General features: G+C 36.3%; 1 protein-coding gene across 1 annotated transcript in view; it reads left to right on the forward strand.

The window, feature by feature from the left end:
- Window positions 1-22813, forward strand: part of PDE3B (phosphodiesterase 3B, cGMP-inhibited) — a 93739-nt gene that overhangs the window by 48058 nt on the left and 22868 nt on the right. Inside the window, 3 exon segments of the mRNA XM_009890980.1 lie at window positions 20347-20397; window positions 21254-21458; window positions 21461-21498. Of these exon segments, the coding sequence (XP_009889282.1) occupies window positions 20347-20397; window positions 21254-21458; window positions 21461-21498 (294 nt within the window).

Genomic DNA, 22813 nt, shown 5'->3' on the forward strand with positions numbered 1-22813 from the left:
GAAACCAAAACATAACTTTTATACACTTATTTGGGGAAGTAATGTTGGGATAAGGCTTGTAACAGAGGTATAGTTGTATTCATTTTAGAGTATCTTCTTCTGTAGTGATGGTTGCCAAGCAGTGATACTGTAATAATATTTTGGCAAACAACTATTTCTGGTATGTTAGGAAACAAAACAGAAAACGACCACCAAATAAGGCATATTTCCATGCTTAAAAATGCTTCTGTTTTGATTTTTCTATTATGCATGTGGATTAGTGTGTGTTCACTTATAAACGTAGTCTCCTAAACACACAGTTCTTCCAGTTAATCTGTCAAAATACAAAATGTGGACTCATGTTTTTAGTGCTAACATAGTTTGACTTTTTCCTGGTGAAGAGAAAGCTTCCCAGGGACTGAAACATGCAGACCTCAATTTTCATATATTTTGACAATTAGTGAAAACTTGCTGTGAACAAAAGAGTATTGCAAAAAATAATTTTATAGGATACAACTGTCAAAATTTACTCAGATGTGCTCAGCTTGAATCTTGCTTGCTATCTGCCAAAAAAATAATCCTGACTGCTCTTCAGTTCATGGCTGGAGAGGATTTCTTTATTACATTCTTAAACTATTAATTTTTTTAAAGAAAAGAATATACGAAACTCAGATGGTGATATTTGAAAGAAGACCATAGAAATAATCTTTGTTTTAATTCCCTCACATAGGTAGGGTAAAATAATGTCACCTGTGTAAATAATTACTGACTTTCTCTTCTTGAATAAGTACCCTCTGCTTTTCGAATGAAAGGTAGCATTGCATGAGTCTTGGGATTTAAGCAATTATTTAAGGTGTCTTCCTGCAATTTAAATATTGTCATTTGGTTTCATGTTTTTTAAAAAGCTTGCTAGCTTCAAGGTGAAATTTAATTTCCCACTTTATCTTGTGTAAAAGCTGATAAGAAGGAAAGATCAGGTGGTGCTGCTGCATCCGTACACTGTAGCTGAATGCTCAGAGTTCCTTCAGGCTGTCTCATGCTCTCTCAGCCCTGTTCTGAGCCCCAAGACTCAAAAATGCTTGCATAATTGGGTACTGTTTTGTGACTTATTAATTGCTCTCTTGGGTATATAGTTGCATGTGAGCCAGATTGGCTACTTTCCCAGCTTGCATCACTGGCAGCTGTTTTGCTTGGGGCAGATGGCTTGTAAGAGAAGCACCCATAAATTAGGGTATTGCTACTTTTTTCAAAACATTCTGTGAGAGAGAACCTGATGAGATGATGTTTCAAAGTGTTTTTTGTACACTCTGCTAAACTTCTTTCTAAGTGTCCAAATAGCACGTTTTACAGTGATCTCTATTTTTTAAAAGATTTTTAGGACAGTTCAGACACCTACAATGTAGTCAGCATGAAAATGTTAAACTCTATTAAGAACCACGGGTGTTGTTTTCTATATGAAAGAACGTTCTGAAAAAAAGAATTAGTGTCAGAAAGAAGAAAGAGCCTTAATACCCTTTATATAATGAGAGTAAGAGCATTTTTAAGGGCAGTAGCTAGAGAGGAAATGGAATAGTATACGATAGGAAAACTTCAATGGTCTACTCAAGTGTATTAGGTATATTTGTGTGTAACACTTTTCTTCTGGACTTCGTGCTCACAGTTCCTATATAGAGGAAAACTACTTCTAAGGAGTAGTATGAGATGTGCAATTTCCTTGTAGCTAAGAAATCTATTATTGTGCTTCTCCATCCGTTCTGTAGGTGTACACATTTTATAGAATCACAGAATGGTCAGGGTTGGAAGGGACCTCTGGAGATCATCTAGTCCAACCCCCCAACCCCCACTACTGCTTTGAAGACTGGAAAATTTCTTGCATGAGCAGGATCCATGGACACACACCCCCACCCCCCCTTGCCTTTCCATGTGTCTCCACATCAGCATAAACCAAAAAAAATCTCATCTTAGAATCATCCTTTCTTAAAACTACACAGCAATTTTAAGCCAGAACAGTTTACTACTTTTGCTGTCTGCTTATTCTTTTGTTCATGTACTGCTGTATTTTGTTAAAGCAAATTACTTTTGGTCTTCTCTATTTTGTGCCTCAAAGATTATTCTTTACTGTTGACCATGCCTGCAATCCTCCAGTGGTTTTTAAGGACCACCTTTATGATAGAGACCGCTTCTGAAATTCATGTCTCTGTGTACATCTTTGCAATAAAGCATGCATTTGAGGAATGTGATATTTGATTTGGACTTATACTCCAGGAAATAAACGGTTATTAGAGGAATCATCAATAATTTTCCTCCAGCGAAGTTCTAAGCTTTCACGCTACGGTGGCAAGTTGGGAAAGTTCTAAATGTAACTTAGGCCGAGTGAGGACATGCTATAAAGGAGGGAGTAACAGGTTCTGAAAAAGAATTGGTCTCTAACCAAATTTAGCTCGGAGAAAATAGTTTTTCCTTCTTCCCTGGGGAAACAATCCTCTTCAGTTGAACTGTGTCAGAGCTTTTGATCTACAATATTGGTCCAAGCTGCCTTCATACATGGACTACTGTTAAATCTCTGTGTTTCATTGACTTTTTGCCTTACTGTGAAGTACTTGGGAACAGCTCTGCTTACAAACTGGCCACAGAACCAAAGTCTGTCTGTCTTTATCATGCTGTTATTTGTAAATTGCCTTTCATTTGTTAGAACATTTAAATAGGAGAGAGAGAGAAGGAGACTACACAACCTCTTTGGGCAGCCTGTTCCAGTGCTCTGTAACCCTCAAAGTAAAGAAGTTTTTCCTCATGTTGAGATGGAATTTCCTGTGTTCCAGTTTGTACCTGTTGCCCCTTGTCCTGTCTCTGGGCACCATTGAAAAGAGCCTGGCCCTATCATCTGGACACTTGCCTGATTTCTTGCTCCTAGGGATGCACTGATCTTGAGCTTGGAGGAAGTAAGCTTTGAGGAAGTGATGCTTGAATGTTAACCAGCTCTCTTGCACCCCCCTTCCTTGTAGAGCCTTAGCCCATGGGATGCCTACAAGTAGGTCTTTGAAGAGGCCAAAGTTAGCTCTCCTGAAGTCCACGGTTGTAATTCTACTTTTTGCCCTGCTTCTTCCACACGGGACCCTGAACTCCACCATCTCATGGTCACTGCAGCCAAGGCTACCCCAACCTTCACATCCCCAACTAGTCCTTCCTTGTTTGTCAGCACAAGGTCCAGTGGCGTGCCTCTCCTTGTTGGTTTCTCCACCACCTGTGTCAAAAAGTTATCATGAATGCTCTGCAGAAACCTCCTGGACTGTGTCGCCTTTCCAGCAAGTATCAGAGTGGTTGAAGTCCCCCATGAGAACCAGAGCCTGTGATAGTGAGGCTATTTCCAGCTGTCTGTAGAAGGCCTCACCAACTTCTTCTTCCTGATCTAGTGGTCTGTAGTAAAAACCCACAACAGTGTCTCCCATATTAGCCTCCCCCTTAAGGGGACCCATAAGGTCTCGATGCGTTCTTCACCCACCCCTTAGGCAGAGCTCGATACATTCCAACTGCTCTCTTGCAGAGCGCAACTCCACCACCTTGCTCCGCTGGCCTGTCTTTTCGAAAAGGTACGTAGCCATCCACGACAGCATTCCTGTCATGTGAGCTATCCCACCGTGTCTCTGTAGTTGCAATGAGATCATGGCCCTGCAACCATGCACAGATCTCTGGTTCTTCATGTTTATTCCCCATGCTGCATGCGTTGGTGTACAGGCATTTTGGAGAGGTAATCGAGCGTGCAGGTTTCCCTGGAGGGGAGCAAGGGGACCCACCACAGCCATACGCACCCTTGAGGTGGTTGGCCTTCTGGATCTCATCTTGGGAGTCAGCTAAGGAATATTTGTCACTGGTCTGGTTGGCCTGGCTTATTCCCCAGTTGGATAAGTTGGGGTCAGCACTGCCACCTTGGACCCCACCCCCCAAGTGCTTCATTTTAAAGCCTACCTCACCAAGTTGGCCAGCCTGCTGCCAGAGATTCCTTTGCAACATCTAGACAGGTGGATCCCATCCCTCTTTATACTGTAGGTATGTGCATATTCTTTTCAAGGAGAGAAGGAAGTTGGAATCTGAAGATAGATATAAATTATATCTTGCTGTAAGTGTTCAGAATTATTTTTTTAAATAACATTAATTTTGGGAGGATGGGTTTTCTGTACTCCCACAGTCCATAGAGATGAGGTGATTTAGAGCACTCCTAGTTAGGCTGTATATGAAATAATCTAGAGGACATATTCAAAACATTAATTCACATGTACTCTCTTTCAACTAGAATTAGCTTCCTTGAAAAGACCCAGACATCACAAAAAATAGGCTTTATAGTAAACCACTTGGTAGTTATGGGATGGGTGCAGAAATTACTATAATCTGTTCTGTCCTATGTAAGTAAAGAATAAAATTAGTCCCTTTGGGCCTAATATTTCATAACTTTGTGTGTCTCCTGTTTTATCTTGTGCTGTTAAAGCTTATCCTGGCTGCACTTACTTCTGCAGTGTTAGAAGATACTTTCAGCAATTGGTAGCATAATTGAAGCACAGGAAACCCAGGCAACTGCCATCACAGAGCTCCAAAGAAGCGTATGCTGCCCGTTTGTATTAACCTGGAGTTAGTAATAGGTCTTTAATGAGCGTTACCATTTCTGATTGATACCCACCTAACCATGTTCAGTGACCAAGAAAGCACCACTGCATAGGTAGACCTGGAAGGGTTCAGATCATAATGCTCTGAAGGACAGAGGGGGTTGAAATAAAGGCAAACTGTTGTGTGGTTTTGTTTGTTTTTTCTTGTAAAAATGTGAAAGCTGGAAAAAAATCAACAAAGGCTGCTGGCGATTTTCAGGTGAGTTACGTTTGTTTATTTTTTTTTTTTTTTTAAAGTCTATCTTCCTCAAAATTTGGGGGAGTTTTTAGTTTGTTTGTTTGTTTTTCCTGACATCTGCTTCCTACTGACTGATGTCTGGGTCAGAATCCCTGGAAATATGTATGGCAATTAGCCTGTGTCTTGCTGATCTAATTGCCCTTACAGGCCAGCTGCCTGTCCCTGACAGAAACAAATGCACAAAAGTTAGACATGATAACAGACAGACTGAAATGAGGATTAAAAATAAATAAATAAAAGGCAGAAAAGGTAATGTAGAAACAATCACTCCTTCTTTCCATATATTTCAGACAAGGTTCTGTCAATCTGTTTTTGCATTTCTGAATTTATGGCTCCCTGACTTTAATCTTTTGTTTGAAACATTTGATCTGTAAAGTATCTTTATTTTCAATAGCATCCATGACATGAACTTACATGTCAGTGATTTTCTCTCCAGTTCCACTAGCATAAATAGAGCTTTTTTTTATATAAATTCTGTTTATTTCTGTCTTAATACAGATCATTTGCTGTAATATAGTTGGAGTGAAGAAACAAATATTCTGTATTTATTTACCACTACTTTTCAGGGGATTACGATGTTGGTTATTTTGGTTATCCTTACTTCAAAATATTACCACTTGAATATGAGAATAAAAGTAGTTTAACCTTACATTATGCTATTTGCAGTTGGGCAAAGAAAATGCTATAGTGATAGACCTGAAGAAATCTAGCATGATTAAAAAGAAGAAAATACCCTTCACTTGAAGACTTGCTGTTCTCCACTTTCCCTGTCATATGACTGTCTTTATTTAAGAAGACCTGTAAACTTACATTTAAAACCTGTTCTTTCAGGTTCTTTGATCCAGTACAGTGGAATGTGCTCATATGATCATCAGCCATCACCATTCAAATTAAAAAATAAGCAATTATGTAGGTAGAGCAGATCATGGACCTTTGAATGACAATCTGAGCAGTCTGTAAAATGCATTTAAAATATGAAATAATCCTTTAGAAGGAAAAAAGCAAGTTAAGTAATGGTAATTTAGAATCTCACCAGAATATTAGTTCTTCCTTATTTCTCTTTTCTCTCTCAAGCTGCTGCTCATCTAGTTTCTCTCCAAGCAGTAATAGCAAAATTATTGGACGATGAAGAAGGGGGAAAGAACTGAACTTTAGTTTATTTAGGACTGTAATTAGTAATAAACACCTTTTAATTTAAAATTCAAATACAGCTTCTGCAGGTCACTAGCTAGTTTTAAGGAAAGTGCTAATCTCAAGAATTCTTACACACCTTTTCTGAATTTGGGTTCTTTTAAGGTATTTGGTGATACAGTGTTCAATTTCGCGGCATATACCTTTTGCCTTTTAAAGCAAGTATAGTTAGAGTTGTGAGAGGGCCTGTCATCTTCAGGTTAGACTTGCAATTTACTCTGATCTTCAAAAAGTAGGTTCTAATTGGATGTGCTGATAATAGATTCATGAATGTGTTTATTTAGTTTAGTATAATTGTAAGCAAGTTCTCAGCTTTATTGGCTTGCTTTCTGCAGCTTGGTTCAGTTTTGTGTTTATTTTAATATTTTATGTTGCATTCTATTGCTTGGAGAACAGTGCTGCTGGAAGTGCTGCTCTTCTCCTTATTTGTCACTATTGTTGTCCTGATTATTTTTAGTTACCAGCTTGATATTCACATTTTGAAAAAAGTAAAGAGAAATAAAGTTGAGATGCTTGAAACAAAAAAGCAAAAGTTCTGTAGCTTACTTTTTCAATGGATTTTCTGAGCATTATGCAAGATTATATTTTAGTGTTTCTTCATTCATTTTGTTGTGTTACTGAGTTTGCTGATGCTCTAGTATGATGGAGGTGATAACACTGTTAGTGCAATAATATGTTTTAAGAAACTTTCATAATGTGATTAGATACTTTATATACCCATTTCTGTAGAGTTTGTGTGTATACATGTATATATATGTTTGTATAAACATGTATATAAAAAGTCTGAAAAAGACATGTAATAGAGGTTTTCCAAGCTCTTTGATCTGTCTTAAGTTCTGAAGAAGGTACATAGTTATTAATGGAGGAGGGCTAGCTCATTAGTGTCAGTTATTCACCAAATGGAACAAATGGATTAAGTCATATTTGCTGTAATATAAACAAATCTGGTGGATAGTGTATTTCTTTTTAACTATATTTCTTTTAAAGGGAATGACTGGGTCATGTGGAGCTCTCTGGAGGGAGTGGGAGACTGCTGCTGCTCTTGGGAGCATACTGGGTGGGGGGAAGAGGAGAAGCTTCCAGACTACAAGAGTGGAGGAAGAATGAGATTTACAGAAAGGAGCTGGAGACCTCTAGTTCAGACAGAGGTGGAAGAGAGAAGCAACTCCATAACCAGGCCTCAGACAAAACTTTCCAAGGAAACAAAAGGATAGTACAGTTTCCTGCAACTAGGGAAATTGCTAAGATGGGTCCATTTTTATAATTACTCATTTTATGTTAATTGGAGATGATCTCAAACTGGTCCACCCAGACCAGGCTTTTTATCTTTAACAACAGTCAGTAGTAGTGTTTGTTTCAGAAGTGGTTTTTTTTCCCCTCTGGGGTTCTCTGCCATGTTTCGTCAAAATACAGTGTGGGCCATCCTTAGCTAGAGGCTATGTCTGGGCTGTGGTGAGTAGCCATGGATTGATCAGTCTCTGTGAACTTTTTTTAACATCTTTGGTTACATTTAGTTTCTGTAAAAACCTGCAGCAATGACTGCAGTAATTTAATTATGTAGTGTGTGAGAAATACCTACTTTGGCTTGCTTTAAGCCTGCTGCCAGATGATCTAATTACATGGCCCTCATTCAGGTGCTTGTGAACAGTACTGACTAACCATTCTGTATTTACCTTCTCCATAACTTTGGTAACTATAGAGCGTTGTTATAACCCTCTGTTTTCCTTGTGCTTGAGGGATGCCAGTCTGTGTATCTCCTCGCAGTAGAAGCTGCCCCATATCTTTGATTTCTCTTACTATCCTGTCCTTTTTTATTTCTTCTGTACTTCTACATCTACATACAGCACTCGGACTGCGGGTGTAGAATGGATTTATGCAGTGACACTGTTTTTTCTGTATTGTTTGTTCTTCCTTTTCTAACTATTTCGTTTAACATCTGAGAATTGGGCTGATGCAAATGACTTCAAGATCACTTTCCTGTTTACTATTGACATAATATGAGCCCAGCTTTCTGTATAGTTTAGAATTTATTTTTGTTCTCAGGATTTACTCATTAGTTAGTACTGAATTTCAGCAGTATCTTATTCCCTATTTACTTTCTATGTTCAGATCTTTTGATGCTTTTTCACAATTAGCTCTATTTCTGACTATCCTCAGGAATTTTGTGTCGTCATTGCATGTTGACACTTCAGACTTCTATTGCCTTTTCAATTCATTTTGAGTGGGTTGATTAAGATACATCCTAGCTTGAATCTTTGAGGCAGTCTCTATTGGCATTTTTTTTTCTTTTTGTGAAATTTCTACTCTTATTCTTTACTTTCTATGTTTTAATAAATTGCTAATCTAGAGGCGAGCCACTCCTACATTCCCATGTAAATGTGATTTCTTCAGGAGCACTAAGGGGAGACTGTGTCAAAGTTGTTTGTTTGGTTTTTTTCATTTGTTTGTTTTATTTTGTCTTGAATCAAAGTATACAGGCTGACTTGTTCACTTTTATTGGTATGTGCAGTCTGTTTCAAAGGAGTCCAGGAGTTTTGTTGGGCATGGTATCCATGTATGAAAATCCTACTATTTTTTTCAATGTCTTTCTTAAATGGTGCATCTATAAATTCATTTTGTGAGGTTTCTCCCACCCCATCCCCCAGGTTTTGTCCATTTCCTCTGACAGTTTCCCCACATTCTTCTGGATCCCTTTAAAAGCTGATGTTATAGCTGCTAGTTTCTAGTCGTGTTGTACAAAACACAACTTGTGATTGGTTATACCACATTGTACAGATTTTACTCCTTTGAAGGTTACTATAATAAAATCTTATCTTTCATGTGTTGGATCAGGCATGATTAAATATTTGATTATTTATTTTGGCCAGTCTATCTCCTAGTTTAGTTTGTATGTGCTTTACAAGGGTATTTGACTAATATATACATTTTGAATGTTGTAAGTTAACCGATACATTAAAAATACTCAAACAGAGAAAAAATTCTAATTGCTACATTTCAGTGTAAAGATAGTAATTAAATGCTATAGAATATAGTTGTTTTATGTATTAACTTTAGAATGAAATCTATACTTCCTGTAATGGAAAACCCCTTTGTTTTTAAAGCATAAGGTGTATAGCTTTCGGTTTTAAAAAAAAAAACATAATAAAAACCCCAAAAACCAAACCAAAAAACAACACACCCAAAACTATACAACTATTTGCCTTTTTCATAAATATTATGAGGTTTCTTTTTAAATGGAATAGCCAATTACTAATGGTCTGATGGGTGTTGTAAAGGCTTTTCTGCTTGCCTTATTGGGACAGTATTTTTCTATTTAGATATTGGTGGGAATCTTGGCATCCCATTATTTTTCTATGGTTAATGTTAGTTTTAAATTCTAGGTATTTTCCCCTTTCTGTTTTAAAAAAAAAAAAAAAAAAAAAGATATGCAAGTTCTAGGAGATGCTAGTTAAGAGTTGAATTTATGAAAATAGAATTAGTCAAAGATGAGCGTAGACTTGGTTTTGTTAGGTTCCTCTCATTAATAGCTATTTTGAAAACATAGTTTGAAAGAGACTTGATAGCAAACACATTAAAGGCTATTAGAAAAAGGCTGAGAAATGAAAAAATTAGTGGTGCTCCCAAAGGAGAAGTTAGTTTGCATGTATTTATAATATTTGATGGATTTATTGGGCATGCTACACTGCAACTTTATTGTAAATAATACTTGTCCCAAATGGCCAACTATATTCTCACTGCCAATGTTGTTCTCTGTAGGCATTTATGTAACTTGCACTACTGTGATGATTTTTCTAAACATTTCTTGCAGTTTAAAGAACATCCCAATACTTTTCTGCTTCTATAGGAAAGGCTGGCAAGCTATTCTTCTTATCTGACATTCACTGGAAGACCATTGACCCATTTTGACCTCTTTCTTCCATATTACTTTCTTCATCTTAGTCATGCAGCCAAAATGAAATTAAAAAATAATTGTGTTAAGTCTGGGTATTTTTAAGATCAATGCAACCTGATATAGCATCAGGTTTGATTATTTGGGGGCATATCAATTTCACTCATCAAAATCATAGAAAAACCTATTATAGAAACAAAAGTCAGTCAGTAGGTTATTTAGAATAAGGAACAAATCAACTTCACTATTTTTCACGATTCTCTTTTGTGCCAGAATTTCATATGCCTGTATTTAGAAACCTTTGCAATAAGAATGTTGTACATAACTGTAACTTGTGCTCTATGAACAGGATGGTGAGGTGGCTTGGAGAGTAAGTCAAAACACTGGAGTGAAAACAGGCTGTGTGAAAATTGGCTTATATCTACATAAAGTTAATCTATTTCAGGAGGATGTACTGTTAAATGTTATGAAAAACATAGCATTTCACAATGACTTCTGGTGATGGGGATTCTTCTTCTCTCTTAACTGAAATCCGAGCTTGTTCATCCCTCAATCTTTTCATCGAGAACTTTTTCACAACAAGATTAGTAACTGGTAACAACTACTAGAGGTGTCTGACTGCTTGGTCTCTTCCTAGACAGATGAGTTTATCATAAAGCAAGGTGGAACACTGTATGTGGCCTTCCCCGTACTGCTAGTGGTGACTCCTTTGTTCATGTTGCACATGCAAGATAAGCCTGACATAAACAGCGATCTATGCAGGACTTGCTGTTTGGGGGACAAAGTGGATCTCCCCAAGTATTTTTATTTAATCTAGGCATCATCTAATGTTACAAGTGGGAAGTCGTCATTGTTCTTTCTTTTTCATTTAGAACAGCATCACAACATTACTATGTGGAAAAAGTTTTCTATGATTTTTCAAATCTGCTGCTGTTTGAGATTTTTCTCAGCTGCTTACAAAGCTGCCAACTAAAGTATTAACATGAATACATTAGAAAAAAGTAAATTGGCACTTTCTGTAGAATGCAGCACTTTGCATTCCCTTGTTCTTCTTTGTTTCCGACAGCAATCTGTATTACGTTCTTCAGAGTTTCAGTATTTTTTTCCCCTAGAGATCTCATCTTGTGTTTCCTGGCACTTCAACCAGAAACTTGTCCATTAAGAGATTTCTTTTTTAGTACTGATTTAACTTTTGCTAACAATTGCTCTTGTAATCAGATTCATAATTATACTGTCTCATCTGTTTTTAAATTATTGCTTTTAATTCTTTAGCTTGAGCAACTGAGAATTTAGTTAGTTCAGTCCCTGTGTATAACTTCCAACCACAGCACTGCAGCAATATTTACTTTCCTTTATGACATAATATCTTCTTTGGCTTCTTGACCATTTCCTTTCAGCTTACTTTCCTAACTTCAGTCCCTGTAATGTTTCTTTTTCATCATCATCAAGTTATTCAAAGAAAACAACACTGATTTGTGTAAAGCTTGAACTTTGTGGCAATTTTGTAAATGAAAATCCTTAAGAGTAATTAATGCAATCAAATAAAAAAGTGATGGTGTTTAGAGAATTAGAGGTTTCGCTACTCTGAAGGTGCTGTGTCTCTGAATGAACCCCTCTGAATGAGGGGTTTGAAAATACAGCCTCATAGTCTGAAAAAAATTCTCTTGTGCCTGAAGTTAGCTGGAGAACAACTATAAGCTTTTGCAAAACCAAATTGTTCAGTGGGTAGACTGCATGAAAGTGTTGCTGATTGTTTGCTTCCTCACTGTACAAATTTGGCATTGACAGATTCAGAATGAAAGGGACCTTTGCATAATCTGTATTTAACTTGTGAAATGCCTTCATATATAATACTGGATCTGTCAGAAGTTTACGTGGATTCTGAAAAGATGATCAGAGAAATGCAAAGGTGAAAAATCTATTGACCTTTGTAATATACAAAGACATACAACATAAAGCTCCCTGAGCTGTGTTGCTGAGGCTGAAAGAACATTCTGAGAATTAGCACTGCTTACTTCAGAATATTCTTATCTTGAGGTAGCTGCTGTTGTCAGTGGCATGATACTGGACTAGATGATCATTTGGTCTAATTCATTTGATGGGAGCCATTCTCACATTCATGTTAATTTTTGGTTGAGAGAGTTGTACAGCTTCGTTTTATGCTGCTTATTTAGAGAGGGACTTGGGGAGAGAGGGTAAATGTGTATCTATGAGATTTTAAAGAGACAGTCGTGATAAAAATCTTTGTGAAAAATTCAATATCTCCTTTTCCTTAGCTCAGTGCTGAAAAAAACCCCAAACGATTGTCATGTGAAGTAGTTTCTCTTTGTTTGCTGAAAAGAAAAAGATCTGAGTTTCATTTTTATGTCTCTAGTGTAATAGGTGGAAAAAACCCACTTGATTGAAAAATTTAAGTCAATAGAGGGGGAAAATATGTTCATCTCTAGTAAGTGTTTTTAGTTACTGCATTAAGAATATATCAGCATACAGTAAAATGCTCCAGCATAAGTTTTGTGCACATCCTTCTATTGCAGAAAGATAAAATTTAAGGTTGCTCTCTCCGTCTGTTCCAATATGATACATTAACAGTGTGTCAACATAGCAGTGAAGGCTTTTACTATGTGTAATTGTAAAATAATGCCAATAGGTAAATGTGAAAAGGATGTATTGGGAGCAATTTCTAGATTTTGCTTTTTGTAAAATAAACACAACTTTAAAAAATGGTTTTAGGCTTTGGATGACAGTAAAAGAAGTACAGAATGCCAGAACACCAAAGCAACTATACCGGATCAGAGCAGTAATCCACCTAGCACTATTTCTTTTCTTTGATGGTGATTAGAACCACATGCTCGAAAGGAAAATGCTTATAATGGGCAATTAAAGGATCTGCACATAGCAGGCTTTTTCCCTCTGCCCTCCCTCCCCCAGTTGCCATAAATTACTGGTTGGCCTTTACTCTGATGTGCAAGTCTGACAAAACCTAGAAGGAACAGGAAATGACCTAAGTGTGGGTTTAGCCAGTTTTTTTCATTACCTACATAAGAAAAAAACCCCCTACTTTCCATTGATAGACAAAACACCTTTTAGAACCTTTTTGAAACATTTGAAGATCTTAAAAAATATTAAAAGGAAGTTTGGAACAAACATAACAAGCCATAAGAAAACTAAAAACTTTCTACAGCAGACAAAGTAGAAGCTGACCTGCTGATACTCCTGGTTACAAAGCAGAAGTAGCATGTCTTTTTAAAAACAAACAAATGAAAAAAAAGCATAAAAAAGAAACAAAACCCCAACCAAACAAAAAGTATTTTTCCGCTTGCAGGGGGTAATGTTAACTTTAAGAATAAGCTTGCTGAAGGCTTATTTGAAACTTCAGCATAACAGTGGAGCATTTTTGCTCTGTTTTTGTATCTGTGCTGAGGACAAAGTTACTGAAAACAGTAACTAGACACATGAAGACTCTAAAGTGACTTGTTAAAGTTTACTTAGGTGCAGCTCTTGTATTTGCAGGGGAGGTCAGAATACTGTGGAGTCTGGTGAAGACATTATGGTGGCCAAACATCTGTATGTACTAGTGTTGTTCTGATGTGTCCAGCCAAGTATGTCGCAGGTACTATTCAATGTATAGAATAGTGTTTACTAAAGCAACTAAGTAGAAGCAAGTATCTTTCAATTGAAAGATTTTATATTTCTGAAAAAAAGTGAATATAATGCCTTTTATGAAAGAGTTCAGCAGAGTCAATGACAGAGTGTAGGGTAGGGAATATGACCGTTTCCTTCAGTACATGTATCCAAACCTCAGAACCATGAAAGCACACTCAGTTTCTGTTTAAAGATTGTGGCTATCTGCAGACTTCCCAACCTATTAGCCATTTTACAGCCTTGGATAAATACATTGTATGGAGTCAGGAAGTGATAAGTATTGGGAATCAAAAAATATCCTCGTTTTTTCCTGTCCTATTTATTTTTGTGGGAAGGTTTAGGGGGTGGAGAAATATCATCATGACTCTAAATGCCTTAAGTATCATATTGAATGCTTTTCCAAGTGCTGTATTTTGTCTTGATTACAATAATCTACTCAAGTGGCTGTTGTTCTGGACTGCAAGATTTCACAACAGAACGTTGTATGTGTTATCTAAATAATGCTACCTCTACTTTGGCGGACTCATTCTTTGGTTGTATCACCTTTAGTTTCATACTGAATACAATTTAACCACTTAATAACATACGTTTTTTCAAAATCTACCTTTTCTGCACAGGGAGGGGAAAAATCCTAATAAATAAATAAAACAAGACTTATAGCTTGTATACTGCTGTGTTTGGTTTTGTATCATTGAATTACATGGGTTTAAAAACCTAATTGATTGTAAGCTGTTACAAAAGACTAATTTAGAAATAAAAGCGATCAATCTAGTATCAGTCTTGTTTCAAAAGCAGTCATGAAAAGGAATGGATATGTAATGTAAGCTTTTTCATATTTTACAATAAATTAGTTTCTCATCTGGTTGTAGAATTTTGCTTTTGAATGAGGTGATTTTTTTATAGAGTTGATTTCTGAATCAAGTTGCTATGGTGTTGGTTTCATTGTTTAGTTAATTCCATGCTTGGTTGCTATGGAAATACTTATTTACGGAGCTAATGCCTAATGGTGTCAAACATATGCTACTAGCAACTAGGAATCTTTTATATTTGATCAATGAAAGACTTGGTCAGAAGTAGAAACTAATTTTTGTACTCATTTTTTCTCCATTAAAATTTTGGAGCTTGTAATGTGAATGGGCGTTGTCAAATAGGACAAGTTTTCTTTTCTTAACAAGCATTAAAGCACATGCTGAATCTCCTGAATAGTATCATCACTGAAACTAAAACTTCCCACTTACCTAGTTTAGGAAATCAAACAGCAATATTACAAATCTTAACATTGTGTAAGGCCTTAGATGGTGTGCACATTTCAGCTTAGGGTATGGCATGTATGTAGTATTTATATTCTAGTTTTAAAATTGACTTTTAGATTTCTAAGCTCTGAAACAATTTTTTTTTTTTTGTAGCCATGTATTTTAAATCTCAGCATAAGTATGAATATTGTCCTGAGTATAACTTTGCACAAACACAAGTAATTCCTGAGTAGCTGGGATGATATGATTTTGTATTTTATAAGTTAAATTATTCTGAAAATATCATTACAAAGTTACCTAGCCAAATAGAGTTTGAGTTGAGCATTAAAGCTTTTTTTTTCTTTAAAGTGTTTAAAAACACTTAGTGTACTTTTATAGTAATTTTAGTGGTTTATAACTTCAGAAAATGGGCTTTTATTGCACTTAAACCTTTAGAAGTTGAAAATACTCCTCAAACGTGACTTGAGCCAAATGGAGCTGTGGCACTCATGCAAAGAAGATCCAAAAGAGCTCCACCCTCCACGGCATCAACTCGCTTCTGAAAGACACATCTGTTGCAGGCCCTGGAAACACTGGCTGCCCCATGATAGGAAAGATAACTTTTTGTGCAGAAAAATCATTAAAACCAAACCAAAAAATCCTGAGGCTCTGTCGGTTTTCATTGACTGTCTTCTGCCATTTCTCACTGGTTCTCGCTTATTTAGACTATAAGCTTCTCAGAGGAGCACTTTTTTCCATTTTCTTTTTAGAAATTAATATTGTTCCTGTTGCTGTTTGAACGATAAGCTGTATTAGGGAAGGCCTTTATTACTATTACCTTGTGTACTTTTTTAACAAATGTTTCTGATATTGCTAACAACATGTGCTTTGCAAAAGTGCCATCCTTAAGTTTTGGTAATTCTTGGGTTGATATTTAATAATCAGAACAATCAGGGCCTTCACCTCTTCCCCCCCCCTCCCCCAGACCCCCAGTGAATAGATGGATTAAAAACAGTGTCAGATAAGTTGATTCTGAAATTCCTGTGTTCAAGTTGCATGGTAATTCCTCTGGACTATATGGAAATATTGCTTTCATTGTTTGAGAAAATATAAACAAAGAGTAATCGCTGATGCCTACTGTTAATTTTCCTGCGTGTTTTCAGTAAGTGATAAGTATTTAAAATCTCCTTAGATTTGACGAGACATCCATATAACTGAATATATATATATAGATAGATATTCTTCAGAATAGCTACTCTGTGGAGAATTTGTTGAGATTTAACAACTTTTTTAGCCTTAAAAAAATATATTTCTAGTGATGTAAATTCTTTCTGTTGATACTCTTAGCCTGTTTTGAGTGGCATGTTCCAGCCTGAACTAAACCCATCACTGGCTGATGGTAACCAAATCAGAAAAGGTCACTTGTACTTAAAGGGTTTTTGTAAGCTGGCTTGTCTTCTTTTAACTGTGTTGAAATTTATTTCATATGCTAATAGATTCAATGATTATAGTTAAACATAATAGGGTCCCTGACTGTTAAAGAACTGGGTTATGCATGGGGTTTTGTTTTCTTTTTATTAACTGACCTTCAAAACCCTGATCAACTTGACAGGTGATTATATAAAACCAGGAAAGTGTGATCATTGCTCTTTGGATGGACTTGGTAGACTCTGGGGTTAGAGTCAGGCTGTTATGAGAACTTCTCCTCCAAGCTGACTGATAGTTTCGTGTACATGTTTATGGGGGGAGAGCTATACATTTCTCACCTTTCAGAAATTCATCTGCAATATCAGAGCAGTTTTATTTTCAGAGGAGCTCCCAGGTGTCTAATTGCTGGCATGTTGGCACTGACAATGGCCACTCAAAAGCCAAAGCGTGTGGTTTAAGCCAAAGCAGAGGTTTAAGTTGTAGCTTGGAACTTTTATGGCTCAAGTCCCTCCTAGGTCAGGTGTTTCTTCTTAGAGGAGGTGAGGAAGAACGTTATGTGCAATGGGGTTACAAAATCTTAGTATTACAGAGTACAGATCTTTCTGCAACAAGTCTTATGGTTGCAAAATCAAAAATTGCTCTGCCTAAGACCTATTTTAAGGTCTGTTTGTCTGCTCACATTATGTCAAAATAAACTGTATCATTTTTACTCCTGTTGTAAGATTAATGCAACTCTGGGAATACTTTCTAACTTCTGTTGATGATCCACAGTAATTAATTAAAGCTTTGACTGCCAGACACTCAACAAAAATAATGCCAAAAATGTTGCTTTTTTAGTATTCCAGGTTTAACTCGCAAGGCATGGAGTTAGGCTAATTAAATTAAGTCTGGTAGGTAGTGAGAAACAAAGTACAGTTTCTTTATCGTTAGTTTCTGAATAGAATGGTAAGAAGTAAATTTTTTTTTGAACAGAGAAGTTTTTGTCGAGAAGCAGAATTTGTCAGCTGTTAACCTTTGAAACTGTCACACCCCCCCCTTGTCCTTCAAACCATTTCAATTCTGCAGAAGTTCCGTTAAGGAATATGCTGCTGGTTTCTGTTCCTCTCTCCTGAAATTGTTTTTGTGGGGGACGCTTTCTGGATTTGAGTGCCATCTTGTGGTGTGTTGTAAGCATCTAAGAAAAGGTAATAACCCCCCTTTCATTATTAACCAGTAAGGATTTGATTAGTGTAGAGATGTACCAAGTTGTATTTACCACAGAAAAACGTTCATTGTATAATGATCTGCATTTTTTCCATTGTGCTTAGTAGAAGAGATTGCTACTTTGTGCCTAAAATTTTCATTTTATTATTTGCTTCAATGTGTGACACATGGAATGAGCCCTGAAAATTTTACAGCTAATATAGACTGTGGTATCCTGCTAGCTGTGGTAATATACTACACCTGTCTTCTCTCAGGAGGTATGTCTGCTAATTAATGGTGATGTATAGTGAATTTTAAAAAATAATAATCTGTTGGCAACATAGAGGTAATCTTAGGTTCTGTTGTTTCGAAACTGCTTTAGTTTCTTTGCTGCAAAATCGGTATCAGTGGAGAAGCTTAAATCTTCTGGTTTAAATGAAAGCAGAAAGTTTTCTATCGTGAATCCAAGCTGTGCAATTTTTCATTTAAATAAAATTGTGTATAAAATGGTGCCCTGTAATTTAGAATATCAAACCATTATTTGCACTGGAAGTACATTTTGCATGAGCTGCGTACATTATTTTACCTTGTGTATATTGGGTGACACAAGATATAGCAGTAACAGTTTCCATTGAATATTTTCTGGCTCTGCAACTTTGAGCCTATTTCTTTACTGTAGGAGGGCTAAAGCCAAAAGGAAGGTTTTGAACATTTTTAGTCATATAGATTGCCCCCCAAAATTATAACAGTATAGCTTATGTGAGTTTGCATGTGTGTACATACATGTACACAAAAGCTCCCAGTGGTTTAAAGGATGAATAAAGGAGGTTGCATCAGTAAATGTAGTTGCAGTTAAAGGTTTGCTACAGCAATGTTCTGGAGTTAGCAAGAGCATAGGTATTTTATTAAGATCTCATTTACGACAAATAAATAAAGTTAGCTAACATACCACATATTTAAAAGAAAAATAAAATATTAGAAGAGCTGGGGGAAGGGGAACCTCTTTTGTGTCTGCTACTGGAAGTTGCAAGATTGCAAGCAAGCTGACGCAACTTCGTGGACCATTAGTATCAAAGGTTGCTAATACAGCTAAACTCATGTGGACATCTGATCTTTGTTGCTGGTTGAGTCAAAAGTCAATGAAGCAGATTAATGCCGTCTCTGTGTCTGAGCTTAGGAGGACAGAATGAAATCAAAAGATTTACCTGTGTTTGATACAGTAAATAAATGTCAGTCTGGAAAGAGAAACCTGAGAATGAAGAAAAACAAAAAAAACCAAAACCCAACCAGCCCGGATGGACAACTCATTCTAGTTTGTTATGGAAGAAAACCCCCTTCATCTTGACAATGATCACGCTAAAACCAAATGTATCGCGCAAAATGCTTATGGCCAGATAATGCTCTTCATTATCTTAGTGCTTGTCACTGACAGGCTAAGAGTTGTCATCTGTGCTCAGGTTTTTGGGTTTGGGGTTTTTTTTCGTCTGTTTGGGGGGGTGGTGGTGTTGGTTTGTTTTTTGTTTTGGATTTTTTTTTTTTAAGAATGAGGAGGTGGTAGCTAGATTAATCACTTAAGAAACAAAAAACCTCAAATTCCTAAATTCTTAATTCTGGATTTAGATCAGCTTGCTTTACACAATAGGACTTTCTGATAGAGCCTTGCTTGCAGTTTAAGCACATGCTTAATGATAAACCTCTTCACTTTTCATAGCAAGTGGATGTCATAACTATTAACTTTACACATGGTTTAGAGGTATCTCTATGAAGATAATAGAAGAGAAAAAGAGCCTTTAAGTGCTGCCCTTGCCTGGGTACTGCTGACACGTCAGCCTGTATTTCTTTATCGACACTTTGTGCACCTTCTGCTGGACAAGTGCCAGCCTGGAACATAGTGTTTTCTCCATGAAAGAGCTGTTAGTCTTAGAGGAACAAAACCAAACATAGTTCTCACCTATAAAAATAAGCAGGACTTAAACTTACAGGACTGCAGAATATGAACTACCAAGGGGTGTATTGGCACTTTATTTGTGTTCTATAGCTGCAGAAAAGAGGAAAAAAAAGGGTTATCTTTATATTTAATTTGTGAATGCATATTGTGCAAATGAATTCATTTATCAGAGAATAATTAGAACCTGTCAAGATGCCATGAATACTGAACACTTTTGAAACAAAACAGATGTCTGAATTTCATTTCTTGTACGTTGTTTTTATTTTATGTCAGTATAGAAGAAAAATTAAGTGAGTGCTGTTGACGTACTTGAAGCTGATAGTATCTTCAGATTGTGTTGCTGACGTTCTTTTGTGGGTTTGGTGGGTTTTGTGAAGTTATTCAGAACATGTAGATTTGTAACCATATTCAAGGAAAACCTAACAAAACCTCCTGCAAGAAAATGCTTTTAAAATTACCAGGTTTTAACCTGAGATATTGGGGAGCTTTTAGCCTTTTTAAAAAATAGATGATGTTAATGTAGTGCTTTCTGCACTTTATTTACAAAATCGCTACTGTTTGAATGGTCCTGGAAAGAAAAAAAATTATGAAATATATTGGAAGTTTCAGGATAGATCTGCTTTTGTAAGTTGAGGTGAATAGAAGCAGGAAAGCACTTTCGCCACCTAATTTAGTGTACATGTTAAATGATTTAGAAGCAATCCAGAAATACTGAAATAAGGCCATATAATTATTCTGTCATCAAGATATCTCTGTTGCACACAATTTCTTCAGACTCTTCCTTAGGACTTTTACTGGGGTAGCATTAGCTGAGAAAATGGCCTAAGGTACATATACATGAAGGGAGCAGCGTTTTATGATACGTCACAATCCAGATTTATTCCATTGTTGTTTTTCCACATTCACATATCACCTATTTCTCTTCCTCTTTTTTTTAATTTTTTTTTTTTATTTCTTTACAGATGATACTTTGGGATTGGGATTTGAAGCAATGGTACAAGCCCTATTATCAGGTCAGTGTATTATGAATCTAATTTTTCTTTTGTGAAATGTGATTGAGTACAGAGCTCACTGTAAACTGTCAGATTTAAATTTTTCTCTTGACGTTTTATTTATCTAAGTTGTCCTAGTACATTCTAGCTCTATGTAGCAGAGACTTGATATTTAGCAGTTGTGACAAAGTTGTCAGGGAGCTACTTTCTGTGGTGCATATGAGAACAGTCTCATACCTAAGGTGGGAGTGGGTTTTTTTGAAATAGCCCTTAGCATAAGGTTAGGGAGTGATTCCCCAGCAATATCACCGAACTCAGGTGTACCAGGTTCTCACCTTTTTTCTTGATTGCTTGTTTCTTCCCCTGTCTCTTGTATCAGCAGTGGCATCTAATCAGCTAATGCTGTTCCTGTTCAGATAGTTATGCCAAATAAAAACTAATTACTTTTTGGACAGAATTGATAGGATTTGTTTCAGTAGAATCAGGGTTAATAAAAGTTATGAGGCTGTGGAAATTGTACCTCTATAAGTGGCTTTTAACAGTTTGACCACCAACATTTCTGTTGATATTATTGGAAGAGATAGAATACTAAGTTTAATTCTGAGACAAAGTAATGAAAAATTGAGACAAAAAAATTTGCACCAGATCTTTATGTCAAATAGAGAAAAATAAACTGAAAGCTAATGTTGAATTCTGAAATACTTTTTTTATTGTGTGAAAAACCCTGCAAATACTTTCTTTAAAAGAAAAATAAATTGCATTGATTTTTTTAAATATATTTTTCAAATTTGCAATGGATAAGATGCTTATTTAAAACTTAGAATGCTGTGAAATGCTTTTATGTGTTAATAGTTTGCGACATTTCCATTTATTCTAGAATGCTGGCAGTGGAAATGGAGTTGATCTTTCAGTACTAAATGAGGCTCGGAGCATGCTAACAGACCTCCTGACTGACCCATCCCTTCCACCACAAGTGATTTCTTCTCTTCGAAGCATTAATAGCTTGATTGGTGCTTTCTCAGGCACGTGCAGGCCAAAGACTAGTCCATTCACACCATTTCCTGGTTTCTTCCCCTGTCCTGAAAAAAACCTGCTGAAAAAGGAGATCGAAAGTTGCTCAAGGTCAAATGACTAATTTTCATTTATGTATGTTGCAATTTAAAAAAAAAAATCAAGGAAAATTAATCTGGAAAGAATATTCCTATGTGGATAGTAGTTTCTTCACTTGAGTACCTTTGAACTATGTTTAAGGTCAAAAGAGAGCAGCTGTGAAAACACATTGAGTGAAATGTAGATAGGTAGAAAAATGCAAATTCAGGTGGTTGATGCATAGACAGGTAAAAGTGCTGGTCTGCACTCTGAACACATGATTCCTCAAAATAAACACAGGATTAGAAAAACTAAGAGCAAATATAGAATGAAGACGACGTATTCTCATGATACAGCACAACCCGGGCTGTTCTTGATTCTTCCTCATTCTTGATATGGCAATTACTGTCAGTGGGGCTTTTTCACTGATATTTTTCCCCAAAGAAATTTACTCTTGTAAACATCAAACTAGCCGTCAGACAGAAACAAATCAACTATATAAAAGGAAAAATATATCTTCTTTCTGTACAGCACATCACATTATGGGACCAGTGTGTAAATCTACTGTCACTTCTCCCTTATCTAGGGTAAATAAGTGAAAGCAAGAATGTAGTTACTATATGACATGTTAAGGAACATGGTGGAAAAACATTCAAATGTAGAAAGTCATCTACAGTGCACCAGAGCTAATGATTCTAAGGTAGCCTGGTATTGACAGCTTGAGGCCAAATTGGTCAACTTGTTGGCTTGGTTCTTTGGAGCCAAATAAACTGCCTTGAGCCAGATTCAGCCTGTGAAATGTCTGTTGGGAACCATTGTCAAGACAAATGCTTTTGGGGAGAAGCTTAGTGTCTACAGAATACTCTGGAAGATCCTGCAGGATCATTGCAGTATGAAATGCCTTGGAATGTCACATGGATATCTGCAGAAATCAGTTGAGTAGGGATCATAATCATTCAGCATATGTTTTTCTTTGTGGATTTTTTTGAAAACTGCTAAGGCTCGGTATACCAATGTGAAAAATATAATTTATTTGAGTGTGAAAATGTAACTTACAATTTTTTAAATTTCTATATCGCTAGTCAGAATTGTTTGAAATGCAAAGTATTCATTGCTGAAGACTGGTTATAAAGATGATGTGAGATTGAAAGACTATGTTTTTTCACAGCTGTTCTCTTTTCCTCTTTCCTAAAAGTAATTCTTCCTGTAAGTTCGGGGGTTTTTCTGTATATTAATTTACTTGGTGGATAAAACAGTGCTTGTCACTATTATTCAATGAATGTTTGACTTTGGTAGATGTTTAGGGGTAAGCCAAAAGTTCTACCTCTATGTATGTTACTGCAAGAAA

Source organism: Charadrius vociferus, unplaced genomic scaffold, assembly GCF_000708025.1.
Source record: "Charadrius vociferus isolate BGI_N301 unplaced genomic scaffold, ASM70802v2 scaffold248, whole genome shotgun sequence".
NCBI lineage: Eukaryota > Metazoa > Chordata > Aves > Charadriiformes > Charadriidae > Charadrius > Charadrius vociferus.